Raw genomic sequence first — 26,851 nt, forward strand, 5'->3', positions numbered from 1 at the left:
ACATATGCAAGCTTCCTCAATTAAGTATCACACCTTTGTGGCAAGAGATTACTTATAGCTTACACAAATTACGTGTTATTTTGTGCCATCATAAACAAATTACAGGATAGATTCTATTTGTTGAAGAAACTTATCAAGTAATTTATGTATGATGCAATTTTGGTTATTTCTTTAGGGTTTGAGTATTTATGTTTGGTTTTGTTATGAAAAATTTGTTGATTCTCAAAACAAAAACAAGCACCTATCTAGCACATAAAATAACCAGCCAAAACACAGTTCAAGAGAAAACCCCTAAAATGGCAGTGAATAGTGTTTCTGTGTGAACAGTGTTTTAAACGTGAACAGTATTTTAGGGGTTGTTGGTGTCCGTTTTTGATGCAAAATGCCTTTCTGAATGGGGAATGACCTAATTAACAATTCACAGCTTTGCTGTGAGAGTTTAGGATTTAAGGTTTTAAGGTCATCTGATATGTCAAAAATGTGTTTAAAGTTTTGAAGATATGAAAAATCAAAATAAAACATGCTTTTCCAGATTATTTAATATTCTTGATATTTTAGAAAACATGTTTAATCCATCTTCAAATTTTAAACATAACAAAAAACTCATCACGGCATGAACATATATGAAAACATAGTAGGCATGCTTGAACAACGATTATAGATATGTGTGAACAAATATGTAATACGTATAAAGACATGAAGATATACCTAGAGCCACCTTCCTTGAGTACACAACCTCTGAACTCATCCAATCTGTAGCAGCAGCAATCCTAGCAAGAACAGGAACGACTCAAGACTTCTGCTCTATCTCAGAATCTGTTTCAACTCTCTCTTTATGATGAGAATAGGTTTAGAGAACATGTCTGATGAGAGCAGGGCCTTAAGCTTATATAGGCTAGGTCAAGTCGTCTCTACTCATCACCGAGGGCCGACTTAACTTATCTTGTAAGCCCACCAAATCGGTTCACGCACAAAAGGAAATAAATAGGACCCCTTAATAGGCCTCAAAACCCTTCCTTATTTCACAAGGTTTTGGGCCTCAAGGTACAACTTAATTTAAACTCTTATCAAAACCTGATATAACTTAGTATCTAGTGCATTGATCTAAATAGGAAAACATAACATATACAACCCGTTAAATACTTCTATTATTTACTTCTATATCTTCAACTACATTCTCAAGAATAACATGCATCCTAAATTTTACACAAAACAAAACTCGATAGTACGATGAATTCAGTGATAAGCAAGAAAAAATACACCTAGTCAGGAGTCAACGACCTTAACTCTCGAAATGCATACATATACATAAGTGAAATTTTCAACAACAAAAAAAAAAAAGAAAAAAAAAAGGACATCAAATAAGGACTACAGTAGGCTTTTCCCTATTTGCTTGGTCCGAAGCTGTTTGTTAGTGGCCCCTTCTCCTCTATTTGTGGGTTTTTGATTTAGCTTTGCTCGAATTTTGAGGCTCGATGCCTCTTCTTATATGCCTTTCCTCAATCTCCCACAAAACCATCCCTCACTATGTTATCCTTATTTCCCCCAAATATCCAAATCTCAATCTCTGCTCTTCCTTCCTAATCCTCCTTACCACTTCTCTCGCTATCAAAATCCCCTATTTCCCTTTTCTCAACCAAAATCTCTCTCCCCTAATTCGATTTGGCCTTCCTTTTCGGATGTTCCTACCAGGCTTAAACGCGACTTCTTGCGTACCTCTTGAAAGATGTGTAGAAATCTAAATTATGCTATAGCTCAAGTACTTGGCCCACCTCCTTTCATTCTTTTTTTACTGTAGGGTTGCGTCTTCCCTTGGTTGCAGTGTTTGATTCGGTGTTTTGGTGATGTCAATTTTGGTGGAGTTGGTGATTATTGTGTGGTTGCTTTTGTGTTTTTGTGCTTATGTTTTGTAAGGGTTTTTTGGTTTTGATGGGTTGTGAATTTTTTTGTATTGTGTTTTTTTTGGTATTTTTGCTGCCATATTTCATGTGTGGTGGCAGCTTTCCCCATCTATTTGGGCCATGGGTGCTGTGCTTGGCATCCAGGCTTTGACAACACTGTTGTTAGTCTGTTAGAGTTAGAATTTACCTGGCCATTGGTTGGCTTTATGCCTTCAATAGGATTAATGCATGTAAGGCCATCCCCAATGGGGTCTATATTTTGAGGCTCAACCACCATGAGTCATTCTATAATGTAGACCTTATATATGACTCTTAGATGAGGTCTTATCTCTTAACCGTTGGATCAGGCTAACCAATGTGATCCAACAGTTAAGAGATATGGCCTCACTTAAGGGCCATATATAAGGCTCTCACTATAGAATTCTTGCAACCACCATAAGGCTCTCAACTATATAGCCCAAGACCTAAAAAGGCATCCCAGTGGCATTAATTTTGCGCTCTAAATGATGAAGCCCTGTCAAAGAGGTCTCCAAATATGTGGACATGGATAGAGCTCCTTAAGCCTTAGCGGGCCCCACATGGAAGGAAAAAAGCTGCTCCATCTAATCGCCATAAGTGCATACACAAACAACAATCCAGATTGATTGCCCATTTAGCTTAGTGAACCTATAATGGGTTTCATAAACTCTCAGATAAAATTTAAGTTTGCGTCGGACGACTTGGGGAAGGGGGGGAAAGGGGGAAGGAGGTCCCCTTATCCTCCCCTTCCTCTAGTGGTTCTTCTTTTGCCTTTCTGCCTATTGCCTATTTCCAGTGGATCCCTTGGTGGAGATCTGTTGGCCCCCTTCACCCTTTTTGTGTGTGGGTGTTTTACCCGAGCTCTGCTTGAACTTTGAGGCTTTATGTCTCCGACTTCATTTATTTCCCCAACTATCCCTATATTTCTCATCCCTTGTATTCAGTTGTCCATTCCATCATCCCTTTCCTTTTATCTTTCCTACCCACTCCATTCAAATCTCTTCTCTTTAGTCTTGGTCCTATCTTCTCCCACTGAATTTGCCTCTTCATTATTGATCTGGCTTAACCATGTGGCTATTTCGGCTAGTCGGAAACATGTATTCTAGCGTACAACTCAGAAGATTCGTAGAGTTCAACCTTTTGCTCTTGCTCTTACTCAGGTGCCTGCACCACCTCCTTCTATTATGTCGTTGTTTGTTTGGTTATTGTGTTTGTTCTGGTACATTATCAGTTTTGATTTGGGAGGTGTTGAGCTTCATGTGGTGGCTTCTTTTTTCTTGTCTGTGTTTATGTAATACGTGGGATTTTAGGGTATTTGGGTGGATTTGTGGGTTGTGGGTTTTTTTTCACTTTGTGCCCCTTGGGTATGGTAGCTCATCTCCTTAACTTGTCCCGGTGGTGTCGTCTCAAGCGTTGGCGGCAGCGACTCAGCTGAGTTTTGTTTAGGGTTTGTATGCTATTTTGGCCTTTTGTTTGGGCTTATGTGGGCTTAATGCCTTTATGAGCTTTACGCTTGTTGTGGGCATTATGTCTTTTATTTGGGCCTCTAGCCTTTTTGCTTTGATGTTAAGCTCAATTTGTTGGGTCTCACTTTTATGTTGTATTTTTGTGCCCTTTTGTGGGTTTCTAATGAACTTTAGTTCCGATCCAGAAAAGAAAAAAAAAAAAAACTAATGGCAATTTTAAGAAATTCAATATACCAACATCAATTTTCTTTTTTTCTTTTTTGATTATTTAAGTATTTTGTGCAATTCAATTTTCCATATAAAATGCACCTTGTTCTTTAAAAAATTTCACACCACCAATATCATTCACTGCAATTGTTCTACTTTCAAAGTCTTAATAAGGGGACTGATTTTCCCACTCCCTTTTTATCCACTTACACTCCATTTTTCTAAACAAAAAAGAGTGTAGGTGGATAAAAAGGGAGTGGGAAAATCATTTACCCTTAATAATATGCATGTTTGTCGTTTTGGAATCTCGTGTAAATTTGATTATTTTGTTGTTAAAATGTTAATAAAAAAGTAAAAAAAATTCACATAAATCAAATTACACCATAAAAATCCAAATATAGAGCCCCCATTGTGGAAAAGATACCTTTAGAGTCCAAAATATTTTATCGGAGCTCTAAATGAGGCTCTATCCACTGTTTTTAGAGCCTCATTTAAAGACTATGATTGGGGATGCCCTAATAAGTTTTATGGCTATAGCGGCTTTATTCCTTTTGTGTTGCATTTCTTCTTTTGAGTTCACTTTGATGTACTGGCTATGGATTTCTATATCAATGAAACTTGTTCTAACAAAATAAAATAAAAATAAAAACCGGGTTTGACCTATGCCTAGAAGAGAAGCTTAAACTTTCAATAGATTAGGAGCTAATTGATCATGCATTTTTGTTTGCTGTTGCAGCCGCCGCGAGCATAACTCCAAATTTGGTATTCCAAGTCTACGAGTGCATGGCTCTTGGCAAAACAAACAAAGCACAACTTGTGGTTGTAGAGGTCAAAATGATGGATGGACCATTTTGGAACTAGTGTACAATTCAGAACGTAAAAGCTTCACACAAATAAGATTAATTGTTCTTATTGATTTGTTGTATTCAGAGAAAACTTATTTAGATTGAAATAAAGCACCATTGACTTTATTGAAACGATTAATATGTAAGTCATCTACACGTACGTACATTTTAGATCATTGCATATGCTTATATCATGCATGAGCTCAGTCTCAGATATGCATGATGCATATATTGTTTGCCGCCCATCATATAATCTACCATGCAATGCCATTAATGGAAGATCTAAAGTAAAGTTATCTTGAAAGAAAAACTTTCAAAATCATCATTTCCTATATTTCAGTTGTAATTGGATGTTGATTGATTTGCATTAGGTGGCTGTATGATAAGTGACGTACACAATTAATCATAATGCACATGAATCACACTTGGGACGGTACGTTGGAGGTCAAAAAAGACAAATTAAAATCAGAATTTATGCTCTATACGATATGGTCAAAGCTTGATTGGAAAGGATCCACTGATGTACCGTAGTGTAGTAGTTTGGAGTAAATGTTCTGGGTTTGAGTTCTAGTATTCGTATAGTGTGTTTGAGTTTAGTATGTTATCGCTATTCTTAATAGAGAAAGATCCTCAAAAAAGAAAAAGAAAAAGAAAAAGGTTGCTTAACTTGGTCATTACCCTGTTGCGTTTATATAGTTAACCTAGATAGCTAGCTAGATTGCCGAAATCTGCAAATGCTAATCCTTCAATATATGCACATATATTTTTGGGGAAAAAAAAAGTATATACACGTATATTCTGGTCCTACTGGACATATATGATGTTTGTTTACCGTATAGCTTTTATTTTGGCCACAAAAAATATAGTACACACATTTAGAATATATATATATATATATATATTATTCTAATTCACTAAATGTCATAGAAATTTGAGTGTGATCATATCACCTTTATATACATGTTTTAATATGAATGGACCACAAATTTGTACGCAGGTTGCGAAATTCATATATGTCGGCCGGCAAGCTTGTCTTGGCCCTCGGGCATCTAGGTAGATACAGAGCCTTTACAAATTTGGTATTCTAAGTCTACGCATGCATGGGTCTTGGCAAAACAAACAAAGCACGACTTGTCTTTTTTGAGGTCATAATGATGATGGACCAAGTCTACGCGAGCATATGTACATGCTTATATCATAAAGAAAAACTTTTAAAATCATCATTTCCGATATTCAAATGCGAAGTACACAATTAATTGGATGTTGATTGATTTGCATTAGGTGGCTGTATGATACGTGAAGTACACAATTAATCATAATGTTGGAGGTCAAAAAAGACAAATTAGAATGAGAATTTATGCTCTATACGATTTAGTCAAAGGCTGCTTGTAAAGGATTCATTAGTGTACGTAATGTAGTAATCAAAGGCTGCTTGTAAAGGATTCATTAGTTATAATATGAATGGATCACAAATTTTTTTTACGGTATAATATTAATAATAATAAATAAAATCCATGTTATAATGCAAAACATCAATGTCGTGACACCCTATCACTCTGAAATGTGTGTAGTCTACCTCTCAACAATAACATGTTTTGGGCCATAAAATTACGTTGCACGTTGTGTGGTGGTCAATAAGCTATCAGATTTGCGGCTGGATCAGGTCCACCAGATTGACAAACTTAAAAATTATTAAGTCCAGACAAAGAAACTCTACATCCGACACAAAGAAATTTCATGTGTAAACACTGAGAAAAAGAATCAAAAGACAATTAGAATTCCAGGTGTTGTCCTTATTATAATTAATGAAGTAAGTGCATGCATGCTTCTATAGTGTAACTAGCCTTGATTTCATTACCTTGAACCAGGGACGGATCCAGGAATTTTCCTTCCAGGGGTCAACGTCCCAACGGCTACTTGATATTGATTTCGGAGCTGAGGTACATTCATCTGACCAATGTACCTTGAAGGCATGGGAAATTGAGTTGCAAAGACTTGCCTAGTTTCTAGCTTTACTGAAATTGTAAACAAAAAGAGACGAGAAAAATTAGATAAGGAGGAGATTTTAGAACGCAAAGATTCAGATAATTCATCAAGTTTAAACAAATCGACAAAAATCATCAAGAAATTGATAGATCCTAAAACAAGATTGATGCCGAAAGATTGACAAAAATCCTCAAGAAACTGATAAACCTAGAAACAAGATCAATTTTTGGAACCAAATGACATAGTTAAAACTTGAAAAAAGAACAGAGCCCAATAATTCATCAAATCTATTGTTCTAGCCATTAGAACAAAAAATGGCAGAAAGGTCATCAAATTTAAACAGATTTTAAACAAAACAATACTAGAAAACACAAATCAATGATTCAGACAATTAATTTAACGAAATGAACTTTAAATTTGAACAAAAACAGAGCCCCAAAAAACCATGTTTATGCCAGAATATTGGCAAAGTACAGTGATTATTCAATTTCCAAATTTCTACATTTCTAAAACCCAGCTAAAAAGATCATAACTTGAAAACAAATTCCCAAGATACGTTCACAATTAATACCCAAATCTGGAAGCTGATACTGATATGGGGAGGGGAGGTATCGGGCTCTCTGCGTTAAACAGAGTCTGCGCCTTCTTTTTTTTTTTTTTTTTTCAAAACGTGAGACAAAACAATGTGGTTTTGGCCTTTAAAAAAAAAAAAAAAAACATTAGTAGAACGACGTCGTTTTGACGTCGAGGTTAAAAAAAAAAGAAGGGGAAGCGCGCAAGCAGCGCTGCGCGCAAGATCTCTGCGCCCTGGAGAAGCAGATTGTGGCTCTTTGGGGACTTTCATCAAACACTTTGCATGGGTCAATTTTCTCCCCTTCCATGGCAGATTTCAGAGGTTGCAGGGGTCACTTGACCACCCTTGCTCCTCTGTAGATCCATCCCTGCCTTGAACCATCCCAGCCCTTGCCCAGACATTTCGTGGAAACCCACAATATTAATGTGGTCTGACTCTGGACTGGACTGGACCAGAAGAACCTCATACAATTGAGGGCATACACGAGTATTTGGTCCAACTCCAAAAGTGGCCAGCCATTCATACCACTACTCGACAGTAGAAATTGATTTTTAATAAAGATATAGGAGAGTCATAATCAAACTGAAAGTTTAGGAGAAAAAACGGAATAATAAAGATCTAAGATGCCAAAACAAGGTCAAAAATAAGTTATAATTTGAGTAAATTATGAGATTTCAATTTCAAGAACTCTGTTTGAAACTTAAAACGATCCTACTTAACTGAAAATGCTAAAATAGAAAATTTATCATAAACTGATCTAAGTCCTCGGACTATATTGCCATGTAGAATTACATTCCTTTTTTGATGTGTTGAGTCATATTCACATATTTACCTTTGTTTTGTTGTGTTTTTTCAATTCTTAGTTCCTATTATGTTCTAGCTAGGGAAAATAAATTCACACCTCCACAACAGGTATACTCGCACATGAATAGTTGAGATAAAACTCCATGGAAACCCTAAGAAAAAAAAAAACTAATACCTTGAAGGTATATATGTATATATATAACAAAAATGCTGAATATGTTAATTAAGCATGAATTGCCAAAGATTTGTTTCACATGGACTTGATTGTAGGTGGCCCCTTAATTTTAGGAGGTGTTTTCAAGACTTGCCATTTTCTAATAGTGGCATATGTTGTAAATTACTTAAAAATTGTAGATATACTTGCTTATTTGGCAAGGCAGGTTATTGGATTGCAATTGAAAATGAAAATCACGTGGACTATACATCCATTACATCTTGATCAAATCGGACCCACATCTAAGAACCCTTTAATTTAAAAAACATTTATGGAAGTATTAAATATATACACATTTTGAATGGTTTGACTTAAACTCTATAAATAGCACACACATTATACGAACCTACACAAAGAAATAATAAGAAAAGCAAAAAGACGTGTGAGGTGAGCACTAACTCTAAATATAAAAAAAAAAAGAAATTTGCATGGATTTGCAAGAATCTTCAGTTAAGAATCTTGTAACGAAGGTTAAACAAGATCTCTTAGCGTCATCAAAAGTTGATGTTTATTCTCTTGTGCCTCCTTCTCCTTATGACACTGCTTGGCTCTCAATGGTTTCCAACCCTCATCAATCAGATCAACCATTGTTTCAGGGGTGCTTGAATTGGGTGCTCCAACACCAAAATAGAGGAGGCTCCTGGGGTGAGAATATTGCTCATCCCACCATAGAGTGCCTCACTTCAACTCTTGCTTGCATTGTTGCACTTACCACATGGAATGTTGGCCATGATGCCATTCAGAAAGGTACATACATATATATATATATATATATATATATATATATATAGTTTTTCTCTAATTCGGATGTCCTGATTTTATTAAAGTCCAGTTCTTTACATTTGCTCTAATCATTATTGGATTGTTTCAATTACTAATGCATTACGTGCAACGAACATTACACTATTTCAGTAGGTTAATTCAAGAGAACTGGACTTTAAAAAGAAAGTAACCAATTATGAAAAATACCCAATTTTGCATATAACTAATTGCTGCAAACTTTTCTTAATTTGTTGTGTTTGTTGACTCGACTGTGTATATGTATGTTTAGGGTTGGCATTCATCCATGCAAACACAGAGAAGCTCTTGGAAGAGCAGAACGGTTCTTTTCTTGAGTGGTTTGCAATAGTTTTCCCCGCAATGATTGAACTTGCAGAAACCAAAGGCCTACATGTTTACTTTTCTAATGGGTCAGCAGCGCTGGTAGAACAAGTCTTCCTGGAGAGACAACAAATATTCAAAACGAAGAGGTAGATCTAAATTTTAATTTCTCTTTATGTTTAATACGAAGTACACTTTATGATAGACTTAATATGGCCAGTCAAACCTAAAAAACTTACATGTAATGGGGATAGCACTGTTATGCTATCCCCGGCTAATAACACAATGACATGTGTGGAAAAGTTGTTTTGCGTTATTGGCTGGGGATAGCAAAAAGTGCTATCCCTGATACATGAGAGTTTCTCTCTAGTGAAACAGCATGCTGCCGTGCAATTTCCTAAGCCCCACCACCGATCCAATCAAGTGTCAACTCTTGCACGTGTTCTTTTGACTATTTCCGGCCAATAATGCTATTACACGCGTGATAATTTTTTCACGTGGCATAGCGTGATTGGTAGAGAAAAGCAAAATAGTGTTATTCCCGTTACAGCAAAGTTTTTCTCCTGCCGGGCCTAATATCCCAATTATGAAAATTAATCTAAGCCAGTTTTCTGTTTTGGGCAGCTGGGTGTCTGGTTGTGATCAGCAACAGTATTATCCAGCACGCATGTTAAAATATCTTGAGGACGGGTTAATCCAATCCCCATCAGCCATTGCATATGCTTTCATGAAGACAGGAAACAAGGAGTTTTTGGTGAAATTGAATTCTATTGTCCAAACATGTGGCTATGGAGGTACGTAGTTTTCTTTTTATATTTTGTATTATATGACGTCATTGTTGGCCTACGTAGTTTGTCACCTATATTACTGACGTTGCATGTATGTGTTAATATATTAAATAATGAAAAATTAACTAAATAGCAAGGAGAGCTTGTATTTCAAGTGGTTGAGAATAGTTTTTCCTGAATGACAAATGAGTTAATATTAAGGAGCTTGTATCTCAAGTGATTGAACACAGTTTTTCATATACCTAGGTTATGTGTTCGAGACCCCCTCCCCAATATCAATTTTATTAAAAATAAAAATAAAATAAGAAAACTACATGAGCTAACATAGTAGAACAATTTTGGTACGTGTACAGTTCCTGCGGTCCCCTTTGATGAAGACCTTGTAAAGATTCTTCTAATTAACCAAATTGAGAGGCTGGGGCTGGCGGAGCATTTCATGGAGGAGATTACAAGTCTGCTGGGCCAAGTTTACAGGTGACACCCAGCCCTTATCTTCAACATTAATTAAGCATATATAGATATATAAAGATAATTAACATGTCCATTTAATTAATCTGGTTATTGATTAATTATTTTTTCTAATCGACAAAGCAGAAGTTACATCAGCTGCGAAGAACCAAAGAGTATGGCAAAGCATGCGTTGCCACTACAACTCTATACACATTCTCTCGCATTTCGACTTCTAAGACTACATGGTTATAGAGTTTCTCCTGGTAAGGATCAATGTTAATTACATATATGTTTATTAGTTACTGCATACTCCAGGGCCATATTGAGAATGACCCCAAACCTTTAGGGGGTCTTTTGTCGTTAGCCCTTTTTATTAATTGAATTGCACACTGAATGTTTTTAATTAAATATTAATTTACGTTTTTTGCAATTATATGCAGAGAAGTTCTGCAGGTTCCTCGAGGATGAAGATATAGTGGCGTACATAGAAGAGCATCATGAGCCTTTTTTGAGTGCCATGTATAACGTATACAGGGCAACTGATGTTACTTTTATAAGAGAAAATCAGCTTAAGGATGCCAGGGCATTCTCAAGAAGAATACTAGAAAAGGAAACAATAAAAGACTCTACAAATTTGCAAGAACAGGTATATTTTATATTATTTGCGAAGAGATGAGAAAAATACGCACGTGTATTATTTGACAAAATTTTAAAAACATATGGTAAAAGTTTGGCCATTATTGTTCATTTAAATTTTTTAATGATAATTTTAATCAGTTACTTAATCAGCTCCTCAATTTGTTGCATATTTCCCTTGTGTAGATTAAGCATGAACTTAGTATCCCATGGCTTGCACGGTTGGATCATCTAGAGCACAGGAGGTGCATTGAGTGGAAAGAAACTCTTGGTCCATGGACAGGAAATGCCTTATCTTATAGGTAATTACTAATACTACAATTAGATTAAAGGCAGTCCAATTTTCACAATCAGGTAAATTACCGTTAATTACTTGATTAATTATTCCCTGCAGATTACTATCATGTCAAAGCAATGCCACGCTGCTACAACTTGCCATTGAGAATTATACACTGAGACAGTCCGTATTCAGAAATGAATTGAAGGAGTTAGAAAGGTACAAACTCTCCTAATTGTTTTATTTATCTTATTTTAATCAGTCATGAAAAGTGAAACCTTTTTTTTTTTTTCTCCTTTTGTGTGGTGAAAAATAATGCAGGTGGTCAAAGGACATGGGTCTTGCTGACATGGGGTTTGCTCGACAGAAAACCACATACTGCTATTTTGCGGTTGCTTCAACCGCATCAAACTCTTCCCTTTCAGATGTACGGCTGGCACTTGTGAAAGGTGCAATTCTTGTTACAGTTGCTGATGATTTTTTTGACAGGGAAGGTTCAATGGATGAATTGGATGCTCTTGCCAATGCCATCAACAGGTACAACGTAATGTTAAACAATGATTCTTGTATACTTTAGCTATATAAAGTTTGTTTCACGATGTGTAACTACAACACTCACTGTTATGCGGTATGCGTAGTGTTATGAGTACGACTTTATATAAAATATATATATAGTTCTCGCATTCAAATAGAATTTTGTCAATACTAACTAAATGTTGGTATCATATAAAATCAGATGGGAGCCAAAAGGCCTGACTGGACATGGCAAAACTATATTCAATGCTCTCAAAGACCTTGTTGATGACATTTCTGGGCAATTCTTCAATAAAAATGGATATGACATAAAGGCATATCTCCAGGATCTAGTAAGACTTTACTTTCAAACTTCGGTTGACAAAATTTTCTTACACACGCATTAGATCTATGGTAAAAAGTAAAAATGTTTGTTACTAATTTTTAACTTTTTACCAAATGAATCTTAGTGGTGCCAAACAATTGCAAGCTGGTTAAAGGAAGCTGACTGGAGCCGAAATGGGCATGCCCCATCAACAGTTGAGTACCTCCAAGTGGCCACAAGCTCTATTGCTTCACAGACCATTCTTCTTCCAGCTGCTTTTCTGCTTAATCCACCTCCAGAAATAGACATCCTCAAGTGCCCTCAAAGGCAGACACTTACAAATTCACTTATGCTTTTGACAAGGCTTTTGAATGACATTAGAAGCTACCAGGTGCATATTAATTTAATGACAAAATTCTTAATTAATTGTCAATATGTTTCAATTTTCAGTTTGCTAATGGTATAATTGCAGAGGGAGCAAGAGGAGGGAAAGCCAAACCTTGTTCTGCTACACATGAAGGAAAATCCAAATTTGGGGGTTGAAGAATCAATAGCAATTGTACAGAAGACATTGGATGAAAAGAAGAAAGAGTTTCAAGAACTGGCTCTGAGTAGTAATGAAATGCCAGAAGAATGCAAACAACTTCACCTTCACTGCCTCAAAGCATTTCAGATGTTTTTCAATTCTACAAATGCATTTGACTCCCCAACAGAGTTGCTTGCTGACATCAACAAAGCAATTTTTGATCCCTTGAGAGTGGAAGATGTGCAAGGATCATTTATGCCACTCAACTCTATGCAAGGCATTCTTGGTTTGAAGAAGGATAAAAGTTTGGCTATCCATGGCAAATCCCATTACAGCTCTTCTAAGCCCTGTAATGGGATTTTTGAGAGCACTTGTGCTATCAAAGTCCAAGGGAACTCAAGGAAAGACTTGGTGACCAAGCCTTATTCTAGAATCTTATCAGTAAAGATGAGAAACCCAATTATTTATACAACCTTTTCAAAGCCCAAAGCTTACATCTAAAGCTTCCTTTTATGTGGGTTCCTTTCTTTAATTTATGTGTTTCCTTTCAAAAGCCTTTTCTCTGCATTTTCAAATGTTGACCCAGAGATCCTCTACTTCTCCCTATGAACTTCCATTCCCTTTGTTCTACATCCCTTGCATCTCCCTCATCTCTCTTTCCTCTCATCCCTCCACTCCTCCGTCGACCCGTGTCTCTCCCCCACAAAATCTCAAAACCAAAAGTCCTCTACCCCTAAAAGTTACTTGGTTTGCCATTGGATTGCTACAACTGTGTTTTACTCCAACAACTCATTCTCAGATGTAACACTTCGATCTGCACTTGTGGGCTCTGTAAATCAATGGTCAATTTTGACTACTACTTGATAGATCGCTTGAGTATGATGCATGGTGGCTTGCTCCCCCACATCCACACTCTACAGATCTCCTCTCTTGGTTCTCCTAGACCTCCCTCTTGTTGTGGCAGGGCGGCGTATCTGGTGGTGATGACGGCTGGCTTAGTTTAGGGTTAGATTTTAGAGTTTTGGTAATTTTTGAGCTTTTGTTGTTTTGAGCATGCTACTTTAGTATTTTAGGTTGGATGTTTATTTTGTTAAGGAGCCCTAGTTTTTCTATTTTCTGACTTTTGTATTTGTGCTTCCTTGTAAGTTGTATCTTTATTTGGCAAAAAAAAAAGCCCTTGTCATTCCCTTCGACCCCAAAAAAAAAAAAAAAAAAAGCTTCCTTTTATGGATACACTAAGGTCCAGTTTAGGATTTCTGTCACTTTTAAAAAAAGTTGCTTTTATTGTGCTTTGAAAATAATTAGCTGTAAAGTAAAGTAGCTCCATGTTTGGTAAACAATATTTTAAAACACTGTTAGTACAAAAATCAGTGTCAAAACCGTTTGGTAAATTTTAATATAAATTGTTGTAACTGTGAATAATGACTAAAATGGACATGATGTTGAAGTGTTATGGACTAATCATGTGATGGTGAAAGTGGTGGTGGTGGTGGTGGTGGTGAAGGTGGAGGTGGTGGTTGTGGTAGTGGTGGTGGTGGTGGTGATGGCAGTTGTGGAGGTGGAGGTGGAGGTGGTGGTGGTTGAGGTTGAGGAGGAGGAGGTGGCGGTGATGGCAGCAATGGCGGCGTAGTGGTGGTGGTGGTGGAGGTGGAGGTGGAGGAGGAGGTGGTGGTTGTGGTGGTGGTGGTGGCAGAGGAGGAGGAGGAGGATGTGGTGGTGTTAGTTTTAGGATTGTTAGAATTGGCTTTCCTTGCCAAATGTACACTTTCATGTAATTCCTCTTAGCTCATCTTTAGAAAATAGGCATTGGGTATTTGCTACAAAGTTGAAGTACATTGAAGAGCTTATGAGGCTACAAAACCAAGGTAATTGTGCATTCATTTATAATGGTCATTAATAGGAAAATCAGCATTTGCATCCATATACTTTGTCGAGATGACTAGTCATAAAGGCCAAATCAGCATTTGCTACTTTGTTGAGATGACTAGTCATACATGCCAAATCAGCATTTGCTACCTTGTCGAGATGACTAGTCATATAGACCAAATCAGTATTTGTTACTTTGTCGAGATGACTAGTCATATAGTCCAATATTTTCCAGCACGGGATTTTTAACCAAGGGACGTGATTTTGCTTATTGTAAGTCCAATCATTGGCTGCCAAGTGTCCTTTTGACCTACCAAAAAGGCTAGGGCTGGTCTGGACTCACGAGCTCTCTCATTTACAATTTCTGATATGGTTTTTTTAGAGAGAGAGAGAGAGAGAGAGAGCTCTAGTGAGAGACTAAGTGCCTGTTTGGCATTACTTATTTGGGGTAATAAGTGATTTTTTAAAATTTTTGGGAAGCCTAGCCTGTTTGGTAAACTGTGAGAAAATCACTTATTGTTAAAAATTGCTATGAGAGAAAGCCATAAGGGAAAGCAGCTAATGAGGTGCTTTCATTTTCTGATTATGCATAAATTAGTTTCGAAGAGGCGCTGGGTTTAATGATTATGCGGCAATTATTTTCTGATTATGCGAAAATCAATACCAACAACACTTTTAACAAAAAGTTTACCAAACGCCAAACTGCTTTCTCTCACAGCTGATTTCCCTCACAGCAAATATGACAGCGATTATTTTCACAGCACAGCAATGCCAAACTGGCCCTAAGTATGGGGTTTGATTTTTGAGAGGCATTTTTTTGTCTCTGTCAATTTCAGAGAGAAAGGTTTTGAGAGTTTTGATTTTGCTATGCATCTTCTCTCTGAGATTCTCTCTGAGAATGAGGTCTGCATCTTTGAGAGAGAGAGAGAGAGAGAGAGAGAGAGAGAGAGAGAGAGAGAGAGAAAGGTCTTCTTCTTCTTCTCTGCATTTGCAGCTGGGTATGATTTGAGTTTTCAAATGAGGTTTTCAAATAGCTTTTGAAATATGCTTTTATTTTCAAAATCTACTTTACCTATTGAGAAATTTTGAGAGTAAAACTTATACTCTGCATTCTCTAAGGTTTTTCATTGTGAGATTTTGAAAATGCTTTTTTAAAATCAGCATCTGGGTTCAGTTATGACTAGTCATCTTCTTATGTCTGCATATGGGTTCATTATGACTAGTCATCGTTCTTAGTCTGGATCAGATTCTTGGATGATTTCTTCAAGAGTATGGTTTCTTGAAGGAATTGACCCTTTCATCTCAGAATCTATATTTCATTATGTTTGTTCGATCTGGAGCTGAGTTGCCGGTGCTATGGAGTGAAGAAGCTGATGGACTAGCTGCCACTTACATGACGGACTAGCTACTAGCTCAACTATGTTGGAGAAGAAGATTGCTCGGAGGAGGTATAGCTTGTTTCCTACATAGATCTAGGATTTCTTGAGCCTGCTTGTGTATTCTCTGTAAGAATCTTCTTTGCTTAGTGGATTGTGATCGGTGCATATTTACATATCATTTTGTACCCTTCTAGCTTATGATTTGGTTATGTTTTTGAGTTAAACTTGTGCTTTTAATCCTTTTTGTGTTTATCTTTCAGTTCATTGAGCTTTAGGTAATAATGAGGGCTTTGGATAGTAAATGATGCAATCCATGCATGTTAGGGCTTAATTTGGATGAATGGATGAAGAGCTTAAAGACAAACTCAATTTTGGCTACAGTCCCCTGCCAGCCCAGTTTCGTAGGTTATATTGCAAGCTTTGTTTCAGCAACCTACATAGCTCGGATGCGGCCACATTCTTCATGAAAGTTGTTCCAATGGGTGTGTAATATAACATATCCAAAATTCAGCCCCATTGGATAAATATGGAGTCTGTTACCTAGCAAACACAGAGCCATGCTCAGGATGGATTTTATCAGCGCGCAAAATGAGTTAGCAATTTGTTTTGGCCTTAACTTCCTCCTCCGACCTTGAATTGGCCCAAATGATATATGGCTGGAAAGAAGACATTCTGAACTTCAAGTTTGAGTGCTTAAAGTCTTAATTTGCTTAAGGGAAGCCCAATTCGTAAGCCCTTGAAGTTGCTGGTCATGCTGACCTCAGGATGAGCTATTATTTCTGGTTGGAAGCTTGATCATGGTGACATGAAGATGAGCTAGGGCTGCTGGTGGGATTTATTAGTGAAGTGCATCAACCATTTCAGATTTTATAATGGAAGTGTTGTATGCATTAGTGAAGTGCATCAACCATTTCAGATTTTATAATGGAAGTGTTGTATGCATTAGCCATACTTAATTCAGATTTTCAGCTTCCTTAGGCCTATATATAGTGAGGTTTCCCAAGCTTGTAAACACACCCCAAGGGGGGGAGCTCTCAAACACTTCTCTAGAGCTCCCTTCCCTTCTCTCCCTCAAATTCTCTTAGTTTCTCTTTCTAGTTTTCAATTGTTGTAATGAAATCTTTTGTGTTGAAATTTTCCTTAAGTTTTTCTTAGTTCCACTTTACTTTTCATTATGTAAATTCTTTTCTTTAGTCTCAAGTTTGATTAGTTTCCAAGTTTCAATTATGGTTCATGTTCTTATTCATTATGCTTATAAGTTAATATGCTAGTTTGAATGATTGATCACCATTAAGGCTTGCATGTTAGCTATCTTGGTTTGAATTAAGAGTATACACCATGCTTTAATTCGAATTGAACTATGAATAGGAAGAGTATGTATGGACATTCGACAACAGGGATTAGATACATGCTTGGTTGTTTAAATTGTTCTTCTATGCTTAATGGGTTCCTAATGCTTAATTTTAGGTTAGACAACAAATGATCAAATTAGGGAATTAGGAACACAAGGTTATGACCACACACCATGGCTTAATCATACATTAGCTAGAATCAATCCGTTAATCTAATTGAACTTGGGAACTTATCTGCTTGAGTTAGTTATTTTCTTTCTTCCTTGTTTTATTTATTTCCCTTCTTTTTCATTTCTGTTTTGTGTAGGGAAAATGAATTGAATCATTCAATCACCAATCCTCGTGGGATCGACCTCGCACTTACATACGCTATACTACCGAACGGCTCGTGCACTTGCGAGTATCACAAGTTGAGGATGCAGCTGAATCCATTTTGGTGCAGCTGTATCTACGCAACAGATTGCCTGGTCGGATGATGTCCCCCAGTTTTTCCCAGTGGTGGGTTTCTGGGTGAACAATTTTTTTGGTTTTGTTGTTCACAATTTTCTGGGTTTGTGTTCTTGATAGTTGACTAGTCATCGCATGATGTTAATGTATTTCTGGGTTTGAGTTCTTGCGGTTGACTAGTCATCATTATCTATTGTTTGTTGTTTACTTGTGTAGGGGTCTTTTTGTTCCAGCAGCCTGACTAATGGGCTTGGGCTGCTGTAAGAAGAAAACGAACAAAATCTCCTGATGCATGAGTTCAAGAACCAGACTCCCAAAAGAATTTTTAAAAGACTTGCTGAAGCCTTAGAAAAATACGTTTGGGTTCTTTTCACCAACAACCAGAAGAACGTATTAAGTTTATTAGTGACTTAGCTTGAGGAGCTTGTTGCATGGGAGCTAAGCCTTCACAAGTTTAGCAATTTGAGAGAGAGATCAAAGCTTGAGTTTCTTTCAGAAAAGAAGGTTTAGAGTGGAAGAAGGGAAAATTAGGAGGGTTTCTATCTCAGAAAGAGAGAAACGATGGAATAAAAGATGGGGTAAATTTCAGTTTGCTTGACAAAGTTTGGTCTTGCTCTGGAATGGTGTGTGTTTGCTGGGTAGAGGGAGTTTTCTTTTATAGGCGTTCAGGATTCTAATTCTATCAATCCTCCATTCCCACTTTTCCTTCGCTTCTCTCCATTCACTCATTTTGGTGAAATCTCTTCCACCGGAGTGCAAGCCCCTTTGAGTTCCAAGGCTTTTTGTACAGCTAGGTCTCCCCATGGGGGTGAGGCGCCACTTGCTTTTTCCCTTGATTTTCAAACTGGAGCTCGCAGAGGAAAGGAGAGAATGGATGAAGTTATTTATCCAATGGGTATTCCTTCTTCGTACATAGATTTCCTTTGGTCCTTGCCATGGTCCCTCGTTGACCACCTTGGTGTTCTAATAAGGGTGGAGCTCGATGCTGGATTTCTCATAAAGCGCTGGGCTGGGCTTTGTGCATAGTATTGGGTTATTGGCATGCTATTTCCAACATTCAATGGGTTTTCGTCAAGCTGCTGGAAACAACCCCTTTGTTTTCATTTTGGGCTTTTTACTGATGTAGGCTTGTCTAAGTATCATAGAAAACTAGATATTCTCCTATGGCATTGGATTAATTTTCTCCCTCTCTCATGCTATCCCATGTGTTTGGGTCCGAGGAACGGGCTTGAATTTTAATGCTCCCAAGTGGCTTAAAACTTTTGTTCCTTGAACCCTCAATGGGCTCTGTGATCGCTTGTTTCCTTCCATACCACAACCTTCTCAGCAAGCCCCGGGTAATTACGTGGCTTGGGCCCACTCGAGCTTGTAGCATGGCTTGACGGCATTGCGTGTTTATTTGTCGTGCCTGTGCTTGAGTTTTATTGCGCCATATTAAGCCAATATCGAATTAAATGGCACCGGACAGGTTCATGAGTGTGAATTTATAAGGCCATTGCATTTTTTGGCCCTTTTGCGCATGCTTGCTTGGCGTGACACATGACCCACGGCTTATGTAGGCGTGTCCTACAATTTCTTTTATATCCTGATTGGGCTTCTTTTGCGACTAATTATTTGTGCCGGGCTAAGAACAAGTTTGGGCCTAGCCCTTGGATTTTTGGGCCTCAACAATTTGATTATGATGCTTTCACACACTTTCACCATAGTTTTTGCTAGCACAGGGGATGCCTAGATTGACGGGTCCTTCTGAGTGCCTAGGTTGTTACTAGTAATCTTCTAGGCTTGCATGTACAAATTGGTGTGCTTTGTGTGTTCTTAGTTATGGCTTTCATGACTAGTTGTTGACTAGTCATAATCATCTTTGGTCAAGTTTTAAAGTGTGTGAATATTGATGTGTCTGTTTGAATAGCATTTAAATTTACCCCTCGTCACCTAAGTACCAATTTCAATTGGTATCAAAGCAACAACTCTTAACATAAATAGAGAGATCCTTTGAGCACCAACTCTCTCCGTCTGCTCCATATCTTTGTTTTTTTTCTTGCAGCCGACTGATTTCTTGTCCATGGCAGGCTGATTTCTTTGATTGGTCTAGATTGAGCCTACACAATAAGCCGAATCTCAAAAGTCAGCATTATACTAGAGCATATGCTAGCATATACGTGGATTCGCCCTTGGCCGTGATCGGGCCTTACAATCCACAATATAAATTATGGATCCTTCAATTTTATTCGCTGCAAGTTTCACATAACATTACTCAACAATTGCAATGGCTAACAAAGTCACATTTCTGTGTCTCTACATTATATCATCAATTTTGTTTCTATAAAGAATCACAATGGAAATCACCCCTCTACCAACCCAACCTCACACAATCACACACAACTCAAAAACTAATTCTCATATCCAATAGAAATGTATATAGGCATTTGTCACGAATACCATAGTAGGATGGGTAAATAGCCAATATATATGTTGCTAAAGGTCATTTTTGGCGTAGTGCAAGTACATCAATTATTGCAGTGCTAAATCCTACATAAATTCATGCCGGTGATAGTTAGCAGTTGGGTGGTACACGTAAGTCCTTCTGGCTCAAAGTTATGGGTTAGCCCTGGATCTGGTGGTGAGTGTAGCCAATCTCCCCCTAAACTTTTGTTCACAATTTTAAAAAAAAAAATTCCAATGCTAATGTTATGCGTTTTGGCGGAACAATAGAAAATATGAATTTAGATTACAATAATTCTCAACAAAATTGTAATAATCAAATACAATCACAAATTTACATGAAATTAATGTAAATAAGTAAACACAAATAGATAGAAATACTAACAACTTTAGCAATTGAGGCTTGCAAGAATTGCAATGTCCTAAAGACAGATTTCGCCCCATCTTTCAATCTCTTTTCATGGACATAACCCATCCTATAAAGGTTTAAGTTTCAGGAAAACATAACCCATGTTTGGTATCCTACTCAAAAAAACATAATTCTTTTTAAAAACATGAGTTTTCAAATACTGATTTTAAGATCTAAAAAACTTGTTTGGTATTGAACTCCAAACTATTTTTAAGATCTAAAAAAATTGAAATTGAAATAAATAAAAATTCAAAAATTCAGAAATCCAAGATTCCCAAATTGAAATTAACAAAAGGAAAGGAGAAATCAGAGCCCAATCCAAGTGAAAAGAACGCAAAAGGGGGCAGAGAAATGACTAGAAGTAGAGGGCGAGAATGAGTGGAAGGAATTGGGAAGGCAATGCATGCGATCTCAATGCAATGCAAGGCAAGGCTAGACAAACCCAAGGTAGATGAAACTGTAGAGGTAATAAGATGATAGATATGGACCATTTTGGAAGTGTATAATTCAGAACGTAAAAGCTTCACACAAATAGGATTAATTGTCCAGCTAAAAGGACATGAGAAAATAGATCATCGAGTACTATTGTTATACGTAATTCTTGTCTCTAACACCCACCATGTGTTGATATTCACAATACACAAGCCTCCTTTCCCATAAATCAAACGGAATCTTAGGAAGAATAAACCCAAAAGAAATCTTGAACACCCACCTAACTAAACATAAAAACCCAACCTAAATCACAAATTACAGATGAAGACGAAATAAAAGAAAAGCTAGCTTCACTAATTTCTTAATTTAATGTAACATATATTTCATTCCATGCCGCATTAATTTCAGATCTATTAATTTGCTCTTAACATGCTAAATCGCATCAATCAAATAGGAACTCTGGCAATAGATATTTTTTATTTTATATAAAAACTGTAATGTCATTGATATTTTTTTGAATCATTATATATATGTTTGCTATCTAATCACCCTGTAGGTGTCTCCATTGGAGAATATGGGCTAGATTTGAGTGCATATTAGGCATTTTAATTCAACCCATTTCAATTAAAAAAATGATAATATCTAAAAGAGTACTGCTAAACGAACCTTCTTAAAATTAATTGAGTACATCATAATATTTAAATTAAAATGTAAAATTAACTAAGTGCACTCTATTTAACTACCAAAAATACTCTTAGTACACCATAATACACCATTATAAAAACTTAAAACAACTTTGTTTGTATATATATACTCAAATATGCTTTTTTTTTATGCATTGGTGCAGAATGACGAAGTCCTGAAGATGAGGAAACTCATCCGCAGAATAGTATTGTTATTCCTGCGGTGCATTATTAATGGAGCAAACTCATTTTTCTTATGGATTTGTTGTATTCAGACCAAAACGTATTTACACTGAAATACAGCACCATCGACTTTATATGGATTTGTCATTGATTAATATACCGCACATTCTGGTCCTACTAGACCTACAATTATTGGATACATGTACAGTACTATAGACGTGGTCGGTGGTCCATATGTCACTCCGGATATTTTTTCTAATCCATTTGATGTCATACAAGTTTGAGTATGGCCATCGCACCTTCATAAATTATAACATAATTGGTGAAAAATGCAATTTTGAGATTATGTTCAAGGAGGATTGAAGTTTTGAGATTATGTTCATGGAGGTGGCTCTAGACTTATTCCTTTCCTCCTTAACATTTTATTTAAAACTTGTTTCAATTGAGATTAATTTGAAACTCACATTGTCTAAGAGTTTTTTTGTTTGCCAATGTGTAAAGTGTAAGACTTATTTAAGGATTTTAGCTTTATTTTTATTATATCTCTAATTTGAGGTGTTTTCATTTAATAATTTGTTAAAAAATATTGTTTATTTTTTAAATGAGTGAAACGGGTGAAAAACGACCCATTAGCCATAACGGGTAGTGTCGTGTTATTCGCGAATTTGTGCAGGTTGTGTTTGGATTTGGTAACGGGTTGACACGAACACGACCCGTAACCTGCAAATTTGCCAGCTCTAGTTATAATATAAATATGCTATGAGTTTTTTACAGCATAATATTAATAAATATATTCAATTTGGTTTTTTCCCTTTCAAACTAATTTTTTCTTACATTCATCTCATCACTTTATTTTTCTATAAATAAAACCCAAATTTTTATAAGTAAAATCTGATGACTATAGGATCCAAATCAACAAGTTACCTAATCAAGTTTAAAATATAATTTATTATACATTTAAGATTCCACAAGTACCCTTAATTTTAGTTTAACATGTTATGTGTGGTGTATTAAGTGTTGGTTTTTCTCATTTTACTGTGATGATTTCTTTCCTCCTAAAATTCCCCTACATTATATTTAAACGTATTTAGTGGAATTTATTGCAAATTTGACCACTTAGGTATTAATTGTTCTTGCTTCCTGTGTTTTTGTTTGAAGATTATTTACGCATATTTTTCAAATAGACTTACTTCGAATATTTTATGTTTGAGGGACCTAACGTATATTTACCTAATGTATATTTGATTACTTAACATTGTAAATATAAATAATTTACCTAATGTATTGTTGTACTTATTTTTCATATAGACTTAATCTACCTAATACTGTAAATATAATTTACCTAATGTATTCTTGTACCTATTTTTCATACAGAAGCTCAGAATAATTGTGTGTTAGCAGGTTGAGAAAAAAAGAGAAGATAGACATATGGTCGTTTTTCAATGGATTCGCAAGAATCTCTAGTTAAGAATCTTTTAATGAAGGTTAAACAAGATCTCCTAGCGTCATCAGAATTTGATGTTTATTCTCTTGTGCCTCCTTCTCCTTATGACACTGCTTGGCTCTCAATGGTTTCCAACCCTCAACAATCAGATCAACCATTGTTTCAGGGGTGCTTGGATTGGGTTGTCCAACACCAAAGCAGAGGAGGTTTCTGGGGTGAGAATATTGCTCATCCCACCGTAGAGTGCCTCACTTCAACTCTTGCTTGCATTAATATTGTTGCACTTACCACATGGAATGTCGGCCACGATGCCATTCAGAGAGGTACACACGCAAATATATATAAAGTTTTTCTCTAATTTAGATGTTCGGATTCTATTAAAATCCAGTTCCCTAATCATTATTGGATTGTTTCTATTACCAATGCAATATCTACAACGAACATTACAGTCTTTCAGTAGCTTAAATCAAGAGAACCATACTTTAAGAAGAAAGTACCCAATTATACCCGAAAATTAACAAATTTTGCGCATAACTAATTGCTGCAAACTTTGCCTTTTTGTGTTTGTTGACTCGACTGTATGTATATGTATGTTTAGGGTTGGCATTCATCCATGGAAACACAGAGAAGCTCTTGGAAGAGCAGAATGGTTCTTTTCCTAAGTGGTTTGCAATAGTTTTCCCAGCAATGATTGAACTTGCAGAGACCAAAGGCTTACATGTTTACTTTTCTAATGGGCTAGTGGAACAAGTCTTCCTAGAGAGACAAGAAATATTGCAAACGCGCAGGTAGTTTAATTTGGTGCCTGGTTCTCATATCCCAAGTATGAAAATTTATCTAGCTAGTTTTCTGTTGGGGCAGGTGGGTGTCTGGTTGTGGTCAGCAACAGTATTATCTAGAACTCATGTTAAAACATCTTGAAGATGGGTTAATCCAATCCCCATCAGCCATTGCGTATGCTTTCATGAAGACAGGAAACAAGGAGTTTTTGGTCAAATTGAATTCTATTGTCCAAACATGTGGTTATGGAGGTACGTAGTCTTCTTTTGATATTTTGCATTAATTTTTTTTTGGTTCAAATCGAGTTTCATTAAATAGAAGGTCAAAGCTAGATTACATCAAAATGAACTCAAATAATTGAGTTCAAACAAAATGTAATACAACCAGACATAGAGCCCACTACAAATAAAACTAACAAAATACGTAAAGCACACATAAAGGCATTAAGCCCACATAAAGGCAAAGAGCCCACATAACAGCAAAAAGCCCACAAAAGGCAAAAGCCTACAAAACACAACACAACATTAGGAAACCCTAACACCAATAACAGATATGTGCCGCACAATCTAACAGCCACAAATTGCACCACCAAAGCAAGTCGACAATCACCAAAGAGAAACCAGTAACCAACAGAAAATGGTGGTGAGCAAGCCACCCAAACTACACTTAGTAGGAGTAGTGCTACCATAATCCAAGCAATAAGTGCTATTTGCACTTTAAGGGCATCCCAAACTCCATAAGTTCCACCGAGGATAAACAACAGAAGAAACATCCGTGGAGTCAAGGAGCCGATGATAGTGGTTAATGTTAGAGTTTGTATAGGAAAAATACACTTGCATTTAGTCCCACACTGGAAGGGAGTTGTTTCCTTCCATGGTTTATAAGCACCAACACTTTAGAAATACTAAATAGGGTATAGGCTTAGTGGAGGCAAATTTGGGCCTCATTGTCACATCCCGGAATCGGTTTTGCCGTAGCACGATATTGTCCGCTTTGGGCCCCCCTCTCTGCCCTCACGGTTTTGTTTTTGGGAGCTCACGAGCAACTTCCCAAGGGGTCACCCATCCCGGGATTGCTCTAGGCCCCAACTCGCTTAACTTCGGAGTTCCCATGACCCCGAAGCCAGTGAGCTCCCAAAAGGCCTCGTGCTAGATGGATGCGGGCATGTACATATAAGGCACATCAACCCCCTCTCCGTTGGTCGATGTGGGATCTTACAATCTACCCCCCTTAGGGGCCCAACGTCCTCGTCGGCACACTCGCACCATACGACAGAGTGGCTCTGATACCAAATTGTCACATCCCGGAATCGGCTCCGCCGTAGCACGATATTATCCGCTTTGTCTGCCCTCACGATTTTATTTTTGGGAGCTCACGAGCAACTTCCCAGTAGGTCACCCATCCTGGGATTGCTCTAGGCCCGAACTCCCTTAACTTCGAAGTTCCCATGACTCCGAAGCCAGTGAACTCCCAAAAGGCCTCGTGCTAGATGGATGCGGGCATGTACATATAAGGCACATCAACCCCCTCTCCGTTGGTCGATGTGGGATCTTACACTCATCATGGATTTATTAATTAGAAATTCGTTTTAGATAAAATTATTATATGAAATTCAAATATGTTAGATAGTTAATGTAACTGTTGGATGAAGAGGTGTCTGACCTCTAAATACTGTCTAAAGAACCCTGCAACTCTGCAGGACTCTATCATCAATCCAAGTCAGCAGGGACGGATCCACAGAGGAGCAAGGGTGGTCAAGTGACCCCTGCAACTCCTGAATCCGCCTCTAGAGGAAGAAAAATTGACCCCTGCAATGGCTAGATGGCTGGGCAATTCATGCCCGCCATCTGTTCGAGAAAATGCCTCAAAGGGTTGCAGCAGCTTCAACTTCAGGGCAGCAAGCAGCATTGCACGCAGAGCGCTTCCTTTTTTAGTCTTTTGATTCACGGAGAAACGACGCTGTTTCATTTAATGATATATATATATATATATATATATTAAACATATTAAAATAAACAGGGGCAACAGCAAGCAATGGAGCTGCTACCCGATAAAGCCCACAATCCCCAATACAGTGGACATTTCAAACGCAGTACTGTTTCCAATTTGTTTTTCTCTTTTTATTTATATTTATATTTATATTAAACATATTGTTTCCAATTTGTTTTTTTCTCTTTCCCAATCTTGCTTTTTCTCCTCTTTTTCATTTCAGTTTTTTCTTTTTGTATATATTTTTGTCTTTGTTCCTTTTGCTCTTTACTTTGTGTTTACTTTTTATTTTACATTTTTTTCCTTTCCATGTATTTTTCTTTATTACATAATTTTAGCTCATTCTATTTTATAATTTGTTTTTGTGCATTTTAATACACAATACATCGATATAGTTGTAACCGAGATAAATTACATTGTTGACTGTCCTGCAATGTTTATAATATTTCTTAGTAGGTTGATAGGTTTATAGTTTGTTACTTTAGTGTTGAATCTTTGTGCATTTTAATATAAGGTTTTTGCTTTTGTGGATTGGTTAATATAGTTAATAAAAATATGGTGGATTGATTTAATAGGTGTTTTGTAATGTTGTTTTCTCAATGATTTATATATGAATGATAATTTATCGTTTTATTTTTATGGGATGAATATTGATGTTTTTCTTGATTAGTTGTTGAGGTTTGTTTTTTAATTTTTTGCCAAGGAGGTTTTATTTTGGTTAGTTACTGTTAGTTTGAATAAATTAAGGGTTTTTTAATATAAAAAAATTTATGGGTGTATTTTGTATAGAATTTTTTTAACTTTTTAGACGTTG

At 36.8% G+C, this 26,851-nt stretch overlaps 2 protein-coding genes across 2 annotated transcripts; both read left to right on the forward strand.

Moving 5' to 3' along the window:
• The first annotated feature begins 8,443 nt into the window (after positions 1–8,443).
• On the forward strand, positions 8,444–13,132 carry LOC110772263 (S-linalool synthase-like). Its single transcript, XM_021976693.2, has 12 exons — positions 8,444–8,762; positions 9,067–9,265; positions 9,741–9,910; positions 10,258–10,378; positions 10,499–10,617; positions 10,795–11,000; positions 11,177–11,292; positions 11,385–11,486; positions 11,589–11,804; positions 12,004–12,133; positions 12,251–12,496; positions 12,578–13,132. Exons 1-12 carry the CDS (start codon positions 8,444–8,446, stop codon positions 13,130–13,132), a joined length of 2,499 nt encoding a protein of 832 aa, XP_021832385.2.
• A 10,134-nt stretch (positions 13,133–23,266) lies between these two features.
• Positions 23,267–25,869, forward strand: LOC148296041 ((E,E)-geranyllinalool synthase-like). The gene is made up of 4 exons (XM_088250676.1): positions 23,267–23,591; positions 23,867–24,056; positions 24,130–24,299; positions 25,748–25,869. The coding sequence occupies exons 1-4, from the start codon at positions 23,267–23,269 to the stop codon at positions 25,867–25,869; spliced, it is 807 nt and encodes a 268-aa protein (XP_088106802.1).
• Positions 25,870–26,851: the final 982 nt, after the last annotated feature.

This window comes from Prunus avium, chromosome 3 (genome assembly GCF_965620075.1).
Source record: "Prunus avium chromosome 3, drPruAviu1.hap1.1, whole genome shotgun sequence".
NCBI classification, from domain to species: domain Eukaryota; kingdom Viridiplantae; phylum Streptophyta; class Magnoliopsida; order Rosales; family Rosaceae; genus Prunus; species Prunus avium.